The 14,822-nt window shown below is 42.5% G+C and overlaps 1 protein-coding gene across 3 annotated transcripts in view; it reads right to left on the bottom strand.

The window, feature by feature from the left end:
* Positions 1-4,900: 4,900 nt before the first annotated feature.
* rarga (retinoic acid receptor gamma a) overlaps positions 4,901-14,822 on the bottom strand; it is a 53,126-nt gene continuing 43,204 nt past the window's right edge. For all 3 annotated transcript variants that reach the window (XM_054776185.1, XM_054776196.1, XM_054776206.1), the window contains 7 exons: positions 11,078-11,226; positions 10,674-10,815; positions 9,267-9,430; positions 8,740-8,916; positions 8,304-8,508; positions 8,002-8,160; positions 4,901-7,409 (listed from right to left, as the gene is read on the bottom strand). In XM_054776185.1, the coding sequence (XP_054632160.1) occupies positions 7,039-7,409; positions 8,002-8,160; positions 8,304-8,508; positions 8,740-8,916; positions 9,267-9,430; positions 10,674-10,815; positions 11,078-11,226 (1,367 nt within the window). In that variant the 3' untranslated portion in view covers positions 4,901-7,038. The remainder of the gene's footprint in view (positions 7,410-8,001; positions 8,161-8,303; positions 8,509-8,739; positions 8,917-9,266; positions 9,431-10,673; positions 10,816-11,077; positions 11,227-14,822) is intronic.

Raw genomic sequence — 14,822 nt, 5'->3', positions numbered from 1 at the left:
ATGTTTCTTATACACTCTAATCTTATGACCAGTTGAAAAATTGCTAGAATTTGCATTATGCACATTTGGATCTTAATGAGGATTTAAGTAGAGCTACAATATGCAAAAGCAAGAAGGGGGAGAGAGACAAAAAACATTTGGAACTTGTAATTTAAACAAACAAAAACAAAACTGAAATAGGTTGTTTATCAGCTGATCAAAAGTTTAAGACCACAAGCTATAAAAGCCAAAATCGGCTCAAAATGTTCATTTTCTGTCAGACATTCACACTGTCATACCCTCCTGATGGCTAAAGCTAAGAAGCTTTCTCTTTTTGAACGTGGTCGGATCGTCGAGCTGCATAAGCGAGGCCTCTTGCAGCGTGCCATTGCTGCTGAGGTTGGGTGCAGTAAGACACTCATTCTACATTTTTGGAAAGATCCTGAGCATTATGGAACAAAAAAGTCAGTGGTAGACCCAAAAAAATCATACCTGCGCTGAGCCAAAGGATCCGATTGACTGTCCATCAAGACACAGGGCGGTCTTCGACCCAAATTAAGGCCCTTACTGGTGAAGACTGCAGCGCAATAACCATCAGACGGCATCTGCGGGAAAAGGGTTTAAAAAACTAAAAACGAATTCAAAGACCTCGTCTCCTTCAACGCCACAAAACTGCCCGTTTAGACTTTGCCAGGGAGCATCAAACATGGGACATTGAAAGGTGGAAAAAAGTTTTATTCTCTGATGAGAAAAAATTTAACCTTGACGGTCCAGATGGCTTCCAACATTACTGGCATGACAAGGAGATCCCACCTGAGATGTTTTCCACCCGGCACAGTGGAGGGTAGAAAAGTGCTGTTTCATTCAGTGGAACACTGGAACGTCAGGTGGTGCAGGGTTGTCAATACGTGCAGATGTTGCAGCGGGCATCCCTCATGACTGAGGGCCCTCGTCTGTGTGGTAACAGCTGGGTTCTTCAACAGGACAACGCTGCAGTTCACAATGCTCGCTTGACCAAGGACGTCTTCAGGGAGAATAACATCACTCTTTTGGACCATCCTTCATGTTCCCCTCATTTAAATCCCATAGAGAACATTTGGGGATGGATGGCAAGGGAAGTTTATAAAAATGGCCATCAGTTCCAGACAGTTGATGCCCTTCGTGAAGCCATCTTCACCACTTTTAGCAATGTTCCCACTAGCCTCCTGGAAACACTCGCATCAAGCATGCCCAAAGCTATTTTTTAATTGATTAACAAGAATGGTGGAACTACTCATTACTGAGTCCTACTGAGAACTTTTTTTGTTCTGGTTTGGAGAGTTTTTTATTTTTTGAGCGATGGTCTTAAACTTTTGATCAGCTGATTTCAGTTTAATTGTTGTTTTCAAAAAATAATTTTTTCAAAGTGTTTTTTGTCTCACTCCCCCTTCTTTCATTTGCATATTGTAGCTCTACTTAAAATCTCATTGAGATCCAAATGTGCAAAATGCAAATTCTAGCAATTTTTCAACTGGTCTTAAGATTTTGATTTTGATGCATATTATTTTAATCTAACGTATTTTTAGCCTAAATTGCCCATTTTCAAGTCTAAAAATGGCTAAATAAACTAAAATACAAATATAAAGCATTCAAAAAACACACTGAAAGACACGTTTTGATATGTAGTATTTTACACTGGTCCCTAGGTTTCAGTAATGTTGCATTATGTTCCATTGCTGTGACAATATCCATTGCAGGAAGTAAAAGAACGGAAAGGAACTCTCCCAGTGCTAACATGTGACTCTATATTATGTCTTATTTTCTGTTATTATGTCTACTATATTAGATAATATGAGCGTAAAGGTGGCTAGGGGTTTTATTTAATGTCTGCAAGGGTCTAATAAAGTTACAAACCGTATTCAGAAGGTCGTAAACAGGTTTTCTATGCTCTAACTACGAAAATACTCTGTTTATAAATGAGAACTCCTACTTCACGGATATTCATTTGTTACGGTTGCGTCTGGAACCAATTAACCACGAAGAAACGAGGGATTACTTTACGGGTCTTCTTTTTACAGTTCCACACAGTTATTTATCTGCTTGCTAATTCCCACAAGATCTCATGGGATTAAAACGTGACAAGATTTCTCGTTCAGAAATAAAATGTCTTGTGGGCACTAGGCCTTGGATAATAATAAATGAATTAATTAATCACACAATAAATTAAAATGCACAATAAATTAAATGTGAGAGTGAATGGTTGTTTGTCTATTTGTGCCCTGCGATTGGCTGGCGACCAGTCCAGGGTGTGCCCCGCCTCTCGTCCGAAGTCAGCTGGGATAGGCTCGAGCATACCCGTGACCCTAGTGCGGATAAGCGGCATAGAAAATAGATGGATGGATTTGTACTTCATGCATGTGCCTCCGTACTCACTAGCCCATGACCTACTTCACTGGATGCTCTTACAAAAGTGAATAATTTTGCCCTTCACAATCACACTCTCATCCTTTTTCCTCTTCTACCTCACATAATCAAGTATGACTGATCTGTGTCTGTGTGTGTGTGTGTGTGTGTGTGTGTGTGTGTGTGCGTACAGACATTTTGCCTGGCTGTTTTAGAGCTTCCCCCCTCCTACTCCTTGTAGTTACCATGGCAACCCCCTTGCAGAGGCTCAGTATATGAGGCCATTTGATTGTTCCTTGTAAAATAGTGTATAATGTATGGGCCTTATTTTAATTTGAGTCTGGCATTATTGATCTGTCTTTAATGATAGTTAATTAAAGCAATCATATAATTGATAGAATCTCGTCTCTGTTTATCACCCTGCTTCGGCTCTGCCTATCTATTAATAAAATCAAGGTGAGGCGTTTGTATCTGAATGGCACACAGGGAGGGTTAAAAAAGTAAAGAGAAAAAAAAGCGATGTTTACTATGAGTAGCTGTGCCGCTCCTTTGAGAATTTATGAGAATATCAAAATAAACGGATCTGATCAGCTGAGGTATGCGTTGTAAACTTTGTGCTCCACGTGTAAATCTTGATTATTGACGTGACATTTACAGGGGCCATCACAAAGGGTTCTTTTATTCATTTGCTTGTTTCCGATGTGCTCTAGACAAACATTTAAAAGGCTCTATTGTGACAAACGTGCTAATGTTTAACTTTTAAGGCCCTGATGTCCTATAATTTGTCACAGATCGGGTGTCAGATCTCTGATGACTCTGCTATCTTATCTCATAAAAACAAACAAGATGCCGTCTTCTACAAGACTGAATATCACTTGGGCATCTCGCGGCTCCAAAATCAATAAATTTGGGACATTTCCAGGCTCCAGTGTTGACTGTTCACATTTACACTTTACTTCTTGGACTATATACAGTATCTCATACATGCACGTATCAAGCCTTTGATTTGCACATTTGACCTTTATCAAAAGTGTTGCCTGTGCTGTGTTGGTGGTGCACACCTATTCCAGGAGCGATTGCACGTTGTCCTTAAATTCAAGTCATAAATCACCTGAGATGGATTTAGCTGGCAACTAGCAGAGCACTCCATCTTTGAGAAAAAAAACTATAGCCAAGCCAAACGTGAGTAAACCTGTGATGAAACCTTATTAATGCTACCAGCTGCCTTCGACCAAGTGCACCGTGAACAAATCTTAAGAGCAGACCTTTATCTGATGTCCTTGTTCACCAGGAACTGGTGATTTATGAGCCGCTGCACCCACTTCTCCCCATGACCTTAGCACCCTGCTCTCATTCTCCAGCTCACAGACACATGGCTGCCAAGTCATGGTGCATGAGCTCCCTCTAGTGGCGCAAATTGCTCACGGCCCGCTGAATGCTGCATATTGTCAATACTGTACTGTGGTGCAGTGCTCCTCAACTCGTATGACTGCAGGACGAAGGACTCACTACCGCCCCGTAATGACAGACAGCGACCCAAAGTGAGGACATTTCTCAAATCAAATCTCTCAAGTATTTCATATTTAATCAAAATACGTTGCCGTTTGAATTTGAGGAGGTGCAAAAATACAACCAAAACCTAATGGTTCACAATAAAGACCTAAGTTGAGTTCCATTCTGGAACTTACTTTGAAGCCCTGTAAAACTGAACCTACGGAAAAGCATGTCAAGTATAACTTACATAAGATATAAAATAATTTCTCTTTCACATTCTACATTTAAAAAAATCAATTTAAACAAATGCGCTAGCTCGATGCTAATTTACATCGAAAATCCCATAGAGTACAGTGATTATCATTAGCGATTTTACATGCCAGTTTTGAACACCCCCAAATATAACAATTAAATGGACAACTTAGATTCACATTCCACTTAAACTGCTGATATACAGTATAGTATAATAAGAATAACATACAAACAGGTTAATTAGGTTAGGTTAGGTTAATTGGCCACTCGAAATTGTCTATAGGTATGAATGTGAGCGTGAATGATCGTTTGTCTATATGTGCCATGCGATTGGCTGGCGACCAGTCGCCCGAAGTCAGCTGGGATAGGCTCCAGCATACCCCCGCGACCCTAATTAGAATAGAAAATGGATGGATGGATGGATACTTACAAACACTGTGTGAGGTTCAGCAAGACAGAGGTTTGGCACAGCAGTAGACTGCTCACAAACATTTTGGTCTTCTTTTATGACAGAAGGTTTCAAATAGCACGACAGAGCCTTGTCCTCACCTTTAGAGTATTAATAGACAACAACCCACTGCATTAAAAAAAATCCCCTTCAGATTATCTTTTTTTTTTTTTTGGCAAAGACCCGCAACCCACTCACCAACCGAGAGTCACTGCTGAGGACAGACACATAGATAGATACATAGCTAGATGGATATAACATTGCAGCTAGCATCAGATAGATATGGCAAAGAAATGATCAATTGCATTTACAATGTCCATTTATTTGAAGAAAATACAAGACGATTGTCCATGAATCTCACAAAAGTAGTTTATTGTGCCTCTTACTGTTTATATGGCTTTTCTTTGTATAACAAGAGTTGACATAAACAATGGGTACACAACACATTGGCCATGTTGAAAAACTAGAATGATCATCTCATCATGTTCTGCCTGCATCAGATACATTACATTAACATGGTAACAGCCCAGCAGAGAGAGTCATCACACAATGACACTTTAGTGTGTGACAGCACCGTAACAGCGGACATTCATCCTATGGCTGAAAAACTCACACTCACACACAAGTTGAGTCCAAAATTATTCATACACCGGGGCCACATTCTATGTGAAAAGTGAAAGTGAAATTTATTTGTTATTTAGCTAGAATATCTTTGAACACTGCAATAATTTGGCACTTTGTGTTTTTTTCCAGCTAAAAGATACACATTCACCAAATAAAAATGCACCTAAAATGTGGCCAAGATATGAATAACAGCAAACTGTGCATGCACACGCGCACATTCACCCAAATGAAAATGAGGAGACCTGCCCACATTAACGTTATGGGCCCTCTCGTCGCTACAGAATGTTCATATTGCTTGAAAGAGAAGAGGAAAATGAAAAATTCTCTATATCAGCTGCTTTTCCCCCCACCGCTGGTTGCCAAATGAGACATTTTGGCAACATAGAAATATAGAAATGATACATAAGAACACATATTCCTACACATTTAAGAGAGGTGAGGATATACACAAGAGGAAATGAGGCTATAATGATGGCTTCTGAGGCTGAGAATGCAGCACGAATGCCAGCCTGATAGGATGACACCGCCATGCACCCCAATCTGGGATAAAGTCACGCTGGCATCCATGCCACTCGCTCCCATTTCTATGTCACCTTCTATGTACACGCAGAGGGGTTGAGCTAATTAAAACAGGGGTCAAGAAGAATACACACATAAATATTGCCTGTTTTCTAGCATGCCTGCAAGCAGCTAGTGTTTGGTCCTCACCGAAAAAGCCCTGAGTCTTAGTCCAAAATATCTTCCGTAAGAATTTCCTGCTTTCCACTTGCATACTTGATTGCTGCAGATTTTGTGTGTGTGATGTGTTTTGACATCATCTGAAAACGCTACAAGCTTGATTGTATTGCCGGTTGAACATGCCAATGTGTTTTCCTTGTACAAAAGTGCTACATGTACGATCAAGTGTAAATCTGCTACAGCTGAAGGAGGAGTGTGTGTGTGTGTGTGTGTGTGTGTTTGTGTGTGTGTGTGTGTGTGTGTGTGTGCATGTATGTTTATGGATGATGGCTGGAGTACCTGCCAGTAGTCAAACTTTTCCTAACTTTGGCACAAGGTTGAATTCAAAGAGAACGAAGCCAATTCCCTGATAAGAGAGACATGATTATTCACTGCAACAGTCCTCAAGGTTTGATTATAACTGACGTCCACAGTGAGTGCCGCTCTTCCAAAAAAAAAATTTTTAAAAAGCCCAGGCAAAGCACTTTCAACTGTTACGGAAGACCCAGCTTGCATTCTGCTTTCCCTCTGAATATCCTCTCAGGAAAGCTCTTCAAAATAAACAAGGAGTCATATATAACAAATAGAGACATAACTATAATGATACATATATATATGTATACATGTATATATACATACATATATATACATTGAGAAAGGAAGGAAAACAAGTCAACAGCAATAACCACAAAAACAAAGATTAACATAATGTGATTTGGTTTTGCCTTGTACTCATGTTTTGCTTTTAAGAAATGTGCTTTTTGTGATTAATCAGAACCCGACTACTAAGTTGTGATGGTTCTGCTTTGTCCTGTCCAGTTAAGAAAAACAAGAGTGAAGACAAAGAGACATGAGGGGGGTCACTTTTTTTGTCACGTTAACATCCCCCTCGGCCTTGCCAGGAGTTTGTGTGTTTTTTTACTGTCGTCTCTCCTTAGCTTTATCTATCTGGAGTTCACTTGTCATAGAGCATGTGGGCCACAGTTTAATGGTTGTGAACTCATAAGGCTCCACTACTGAGATAAAGGTGGGAGGGGAGCGCAGGTGGGTGAGAAGGCCAGCTTTTTATTGAGGTGGGAGATGGAGTGAGGTTATCTACACGTGTGTGTCATCAATCAGTGCATGTGTATGAAATGGGCTGCTCACTGAGCCCTCCCAACAAGGCCTTTCCTGGCACTGTCAATGGCATCCAGAACCCCCCACGGCTCCCCGTCACTGTCCGAGCCCCTGTCTCGCTCTTCATCGCCCGCATCATCGTCGTCATCGTCCTCTTCCTCCTCCTCGGGCGACGGCTCGCTGCCGTTCTCTGTGACCCAGCTGTCGTCCTCGTCTTCCGCCTCTTGCTTCAGCACGAGGGCGGGGGCGGGAGGTGGCTGCAGGGGCGGAAGGGGTGGCGGGCTGTCGTTGCGCTCCGTTTGGTCTTCGAAGGCTTCCGGGTTCTCAAGCATCTCCCTGATCAGGGGAGGCATCGGGCCTGGGATTTCCATCTTCAGAGTGATGGCTCTCTCCGCACCTACATACACATCATATTGTGGCATTAGAGCACCACACTGATTACATTCCCTTGGGGAAAATTAATCAGTCAATCAATGACTTTTTAAATCATATTGTATTTAATTGTATTTATGATGTATAGATCATATACTGTATATAAAATATATACATACTGTATAGATGTATGTGGTATGGTATTTCATAGTACATTTCCAGTAGATGTTACAGTGCACTCCCTTGTACTCCAACAACCAATTACACACACGATACATCATTTTTCATGATCAATGAATCGCCTTTTCCCACCATCTGAGTAAATAGTGTGATATCATAGCAGCTTAACCTGCCAATGAATTCAACAAAGAAGAATGCCATGGAGGATAGAGAAGCCATTTCATGATGGATGGTCATCAATTTGTCCTCTAGGTGTCACCATTGCCTATTGAGATCGGAATCTTTTTGCTAGTGTTGCTGGGGGAAACTTTTGTGTTTGTTTTGGTAAAATGTTGCAGTATGGACAGTGATTTGAGCCTCTAGAACAATTGTGCAACGTATGGAACAGACCTGTGATACTTTGTGTTAAACAGTGGATGAATACAAATTCTCCTTACCTTTGGTGCTGATGCCTCTGAGGTCCGTGATCTTCATGAGCATGCGGGGGAACATGTGGGGCTTGTTGGGGCGGCGACGACGGGCATAAATCTTTAAAGCCTCCAGCAGAGGCTCTTGCAGCTTATCCACTTTCTGGGGCTCCTCTAGATCCATACGATCTAATGAAGAATGAGGAAATCACTCATTCATCTCCTTTTCTTGTTAATAAATTAAAGTTAAGAAAACAAATCTAACATTTTTACAAACTAAGGCCACTTTCCCCTTGAAATGATACGGCCAATGACAAATCATGCTGCAGTACCTCCACAGATGAGGCAGATGGCGCTGAGGAGACCAGTTTCGGTGTCATCCATCTCCAGGGGTAAAAGCTGGCCGGCAAAGGCAAACACCAAGTCTGTTAGGGGTCCAAAACCAGCGTTGTGCATCTGTGTCCGGTTCAGAGTTAAGCCATCTGAGAAGGTCATTGTGTCCTGTTCTGGAGTGTATCGCGTGCAGATCCTAAGCATCTGTATGGGAAAAGGAAGATGAAACATTTTCAGTTATTATTTTAAACTTAATAATGTGTCATTCTATTAATAGCCAAATGCTTTTATATACCCAGTACAAAGCAAGGTCACTATAATTTAGGCAAACTACTAACTCTGTCCACCAAGTGCCGGTATTGTGCCGCTTCAGAACGAGCTCGTTTGATGGGTCACTTATGAAATAAAAAGAGTAAAAGAAAGCTGTTTATTTACCAGAATGTCCAGGCAGGCAGACTTAAGAAGTGTGATCTGGTCAGCAATGGTGAGGGTGGTGAAACCCGGCAGCCGCTTGGCAAATTCCACTATCTTGATGATGCATTTGGTAGAGAGCTCACTGAATTTGTCCCATAGGCCCAGATCAAGCTGGACACGGTGGTCGGAGCTGGAGTTCTGACAAAACAACACACAAATGCAAAAGCACAGACGGATCAGTGTGCTGCTTGCGGAGGCGGCGTGCAACCCTGTTTGCATCGAGCGTGTTTCCGAGCCTTCACAAGACATTTACATTTTACATCCATCAAGAAAGAAGAAATCCATTTACATGTTGCATCAATCACTGGGAGGCCACACAGATGGCTAAATGGGGAACTGAATTAGTCAAGCTACCACTTTGTTGGGAAAGATACGGTGAATTTATGTATTTAAATGCTTTACTTTTGAACTGTCAATGACGTTCTGATGTGCTGAATGTCACCGCACACACTTCAAGTAAAATGAGTGTGTGTGTATGATTGACTTACTGTGGTGTATTTGCCCAGCTGGCAAAGTGAAGGGAAGGTCTCCTGGTGAGCTTTGCTGACTTTATTGACCAGCTCCTCCAGTTCTCCACTTAGCTCATAGCTCTCTGGAAGCACCACCTCCTCTTTCACATCCTTCTTCTTTTTGTTTCTGTCGTTGCGTACCGCTGCGCGAAGAAAAACAAGAAAAGAAAATACGGTCAGCTCAGAGAATGTTAATGTGACAACACTCATCCTCTGTGCTGTTTACCAGCATCAAGGTTATTGTGTCTGCTAGTGCAAAACAAAACTCACTAACTGAGGTTGCCCTTAACAGTAATAACATATTTCCTTTAGCACAGCTTGGACGCCGGCTATCTCCTCCTAATCGCCGCTCTCTTCCTTGTCCATCTCTCTATCAAGTTGACTGGTGCGCACAGTCAACTCTCTCCCTCCACTCCCTCCTCCCATACTTTCCTTCCTCTCAGGATATCCACTAATAGCAGAGGCACAATGTGATCCCGGTCTTAACGTACATCCCACACAAAACATTACACCCACATGCATGTCCCTGGGGTTGTGCGCGGGGCCACAAACTGCCACTTGCACCTGGATGTCCACACACAAAGTCGGAATAAGCAAGTGATCAGGTAATTCTGCCGATATGACAACAACTCCAAATTTTTCTGCATTCGTTTAGCTGAATGACTAAAAGCAGCGTCTGTATTGACGAGACCTTAATATTGATAAACTGAAGGCAAAATGTAGCGCACTACTTGGCAGAGGCACTGTTCATTTAGTCTCAACTAGGGGTGCAACGATTCCTCGAAGAATTTTCTGCCTCAAGGAATCGCTTACGTCACCAACGTGCGTACGTCAACCACGCAGAGGACGGAGAAGGAAGCGGATGTTTGACGACGCAGGAAGACGGAAAACGCTAGAGAAAGCGACAAGGCAACGAAAGAGAAGGAAAACAAAATGTAAAAAACAGACAGAAAATGTGGATGAAGAGCAAGTTGAGCACCGTGGCAGTCCACACAGTGTGAATTTAAGAAATAAAACGGTTGATTATTAATAATTAATTAATATTTATAATTCCTCTCTAACCAAGTAAAGTGTTTTTTTCAATTACTTCATTAATCGAAAAAAATTTCAGTGAAATACTCAATTACTAAAATATTCGATAGCTGCAGTCCTAGTCTCAACTACTTTGCCGCCGAAAGAAGACCAACATGATGTCAGCTATGGCTAATGAACGAGTGTACATCGCCTTTGGCCAACATTATTCTGCTCAACACAACACTCACATTGTAACAGAGGTTCAAACATTCAGAAAGAGATTTGCCCAACTCACAAAAAAAAGATATTTTGAAAATACCATTCTGGTAAGGATATAAGTGGATATGCATGCATTGGAGTCATAGCGCTCACCTTCCTTGGACATGCCAACCTCAAAGCACTTCTGCAGCCTGCAGTACTGGCAGCGGTTGCGCGTGACCTTGTTAATCTGACAGTTCTTGTCTCGGTGGCAGGTGTACACCATGTTCTTCTGGATACTGCGACGGAAGAAACCCTGGAGCATCAGGAAGAACCGAGACAAAAGGGGAGAAGGGCAGGAGAGACGTTCTCTGTTATAGCTAAGTCATCAAATTAAGTATGTGACATTTAATTGTTTCTCTGCTTCCTTTTTCCTTTGAGACAGTCACCTCTATTTTTAAACTGTGCAGTCCCATGATCTTTTCTTTTCTTTGTGTTTTAATTTCCTTAGGTAATGGAAGTCATGAAAGCAATTTGCCAAATGCTAGAGTTGTGTTACTACCACAGGATCTTCTCACCTTGCAGCCCTCGCAGGAACTGACCCCATAGTGATACCCTGAGGACTTGTCCTGGCACACAAAGCAGGGCTTGTAGACCCGAGGTGGGGGAGGTGGAGATGGAGAACTGGGCACCATCTCTTCCGAGCTGGTGCTCTGGGTCTCCACCGCTAAAGAGGGGGAGGGGAAAAAGAGAAGAAGATGAGCACATGAGCATGCGATATGTCACGAATCATTGTCCTACAGCTATGGTGCACGCATAGGAATACATGAAGCATGTTGACTGTTTAAAATTACTTTCAAGGATGAAATGACAGCCGCTGACATTTATTTTTTTTCTCAAATGATTTGCTGTAATCTGGGAAGCCATAACAGGACAGAACAAAACAAAACAGTCATTCCCTCCTCACATAGTTTTCATCAAGCATATGTAGGAAGGCGGAGGGGGAGGTATTTAGGAAATTTCTTTGGACCGATATGAGCAAAAAAACCCAAACAATATAGTTGTCTCTCGTATATCACAGTTAATTAACCCAACTGTGATAAGTGACTTTAAAAAAGTAGGATTTAATATTAATAAATGCAATATTTTCGCAGTTAGAGTATAGAAAACCTGTTTTTGACCTTCCAAATACCGTTTTTACCATTATGAGAGCCCTGTAGAAATGAAATATCATCCCTATAGCCACCTTTACACTCCTATTATTCTTTGTTTACGCCACATTGTGCAACTCTAATGGTTGCTAATGGCTATGGAATCATTGCAGGGACACAAGAGACGGCTGCAGCTTTAAACATAGCAAGCTACGCTAACTAGTTAGCCTCCAATTTATTTATTTTAAACTTAAGAAAGGTTTTCAGACGAAATGGGGAAGAAGGGCAAAGTAAAAAGCCAAAAACGTACCACTTCCACACGGAATCGGAAGATAACTTTTTTTTCACAATGTCATGTCGGACATACCATGGCTGACTGCATGCAGTGTTAAGGTAATGTAATGACGAAACACCAATCGTTTATTTATTAATACATTTTTTAAAAACGCGATAGACTGAGGGAGCGATGTACTGGATTATATTGGCACTCCCGACACAAGCAGTCAATTTCAGACTCCGCCCCAGCACGTCGATCCAGCAGCGATCGGATCGAGCCCATGTGATCACAACAACAGTGTTTGCTAGCGTGCTAACAAAGTAGCAAGGAGCAGGAGTAATGTCAGCTGTGTAGCAGTAAAAAGACGCTGCAGCTGAGTGCACAGTGATGACACAGAACTGGGGAAGTTTAATCCGACAAACCTCATTGAGCGGAATCACATGAAAACTCCCACGGGAGGCCAAAAAGTCATTAGGTATAACAGACAGACAGACAGTGGTGAGTAATGTCGGGTTTAAACGCTTAATTGATCACCTCGCTATATTATGCCGAACTGCCACTACATTGTGGATAAAACGATACCCTTTCATGCAAGAAGTAAATGGGTGAGTTTTTCTCACACCTACTGTTGCTGACTATCGTTCTTTGTTCGAGTAACATCACTTGATCAAGCCTTGTCATCAAGCCTTTTCTAACATTATGTTTTCTAAATTATGTTTGATTCGTGCTTTTCCAACATTACACACTACAAAATAAATAATAAAAGTATGTATGGTCCACGCTGATATCGGCTCAATATCTGTATCGGCCATTATTCAAGGCTGCAATATCGGCATCGCATCGGAAGTGAAAAAGTTGTATCGGGACACCCCTACTTTCCCGAGGATGGATTGTTGACAAAACAGTTTTACTGTGGTTGTCAGTGATTGACAGCTCCTCTGATAAGGCCAGGTGACAGCGAGTCAAAACTGGCTGCTCATCATTCCACAGACTGACATGGTGTCATGAGAACATCTACCACACACACTCACATACTGTATACACACACTATAGTCAAAGTGTATACATGCACAACTCCCCTACTATTTGTGTAACTCAATTATGACATCAACAGTGTAACCCGAAGTCATGTATTAGCAATGCTACATTAAACCTCACTGTATACTAAGTGAAACTGATGCAGGCCTAACATGCATGCAAATACATGCGAACACACATAGCACCAGGCCCTCTTCACACAGGCACCTCTTTCAACTTTACCCATTAGTCACCCTTAAACTTCAACCCCCCTTCAACTTGGTATCCCACCACCCCCTGACACACAAACCCTATTTTTCCTCTTGTTTCCTGGCCCTAAATTCCTCGGCGCAGCCCTGCCAGGTTTTAGTAGAGGCCTTGGCTCGTAAGGCAGCCTATAAAGGCGGTCCCATAGCTGGGCTGGAGGCCCCAGTCAGGCTGGCCTTCACTTTATTGGGACTCGGTCACCTTGGGCAGCTATTCACACCACCAGCTGTAGCTCCCAACCCATAAAAAAAGCCAATCATAAAATAAAAAAACAGGGAGGCTCTAAAATTCTAACTTTTACTGCACCCACCTCCCCCCAGTGCCCTCAATGGAAAGCACAGAGGGCTAGCCTAAACTTAACCTACAACCCGCCCCCCTTCCCCTCTCTCACACCGAGGACTGAAGTGAAAACCACCAGCTTGGCTTTTTACAAGGGAAGGGTGACTTCAAAAAGAAGAAAAAGGGCATAAATGGAGGAATTTGATCGGAAAGAGAAAGGGGCAGAGGGGGCAAAGGGGGAGTGGAGGACACTGTGAAGGAAGGTCTTGTTCAAGACCAAACTGACCATTAGTAGCACTTCTGTGGCGGCCAGCTCCTAGCTCATTGATGACTCTAACAGAAATTTTTCATCTTGTCGGCTGCTGCTCAAACATCTGTTATTCATATCAATTTGACTCCTCAATTTTGACTTTTAGAATCCACTTTTAATTTCTTCCTCAAAGCCATGCTTTTCTGCTGGTAAAGATGTTTTCATTTATTTTTTTCTTACAGCCACCTCAAAGCCAAATGTTGAAATGAAAATACAACCTGAAGTTTGTGGTAGCAGTCCTCATATCTTCTTGGTCGGCATGTAAGGAAGAAGTGGGGTCAGCGGGAGAGCAGCAACCCTTTTAAAGTGCCACGAAACTCTGTGTTTATGCAATAATAACAGCAGCAAATGAGACTAGTGGGAATGTAAAGGGACGAACCATATGTGCGTTATGTGTCAAACGCTGGTTGACATCACTGAATTGGAGAAAGAAAGTGTGCCAAAGAGAGGCGATCCCACAAAGAAGTTTTGGACAGAGACTAGTTCGAAGGTAGTTCCTCCAGAGTTCATGGCTCTTGGACCTGCTTTTCTGACTTCATTCAGTCCGCTCCAGCCAACTCACTCGCAACCATTAGGCCCAGGGCGCCACAGGAAGAAGACCCATTCACGCAGCTGCCGTGAGCCCCTTTCCCCTCGTTCTCCTCAACTCAGCTCCTCACTGTTTAGAAAACAAAGCCCTGTGAAATAAGAGGCCCTCCTTATCAGCGCTCCGATGCCTGGGGCACCATTAGCATGACAATCTGCCGGCGGAGCCGATGATGAACGGATGAGATGAGAAGAGTGGGATAGGTGGGTGGCTGCTCTTGTGTCGAGGGGCAGGGGGCATGATAGATGCAAGACGGAGGGATACTTGACTTATCAGTAGCCACTGTTGGTTTCCTGCCAGGTATCACTTTACTAATCCTTTCTCTCATTGCTCTGTACACAAGCGGCCCAGCTGCAGTGACCAGGCCTAATGGTACATACACAACCTGATACTAGTCAGTGGCTTCAAACAGCAGTATGCCAACACTAGGAACAAA

Source organism: Dunckerocampus dactyliophorus, chromosome 1 (assembly GCF_027744805.1).
Source record: "Dunckerocampus dactyliophorus isolate RoL2022-P2 chromosome 1, RoL_Ddac_1.1, whole genome shotgun sequence".
In the NCBI taxonomy this organism is placed as follows: domain Eukaryota; kingdom Metazoa; phylum Chordata; class Actinopteri; order Syngnathiformes; family Syngnathidae; genus Dunckerocampus; species Dunckerocampus dactyliophorus.
The sequence above is the reverse complement of the archived record's forward strand: the minus strand, read 5'-3'. Positions and strand labels throughout refer to the sequence as shown.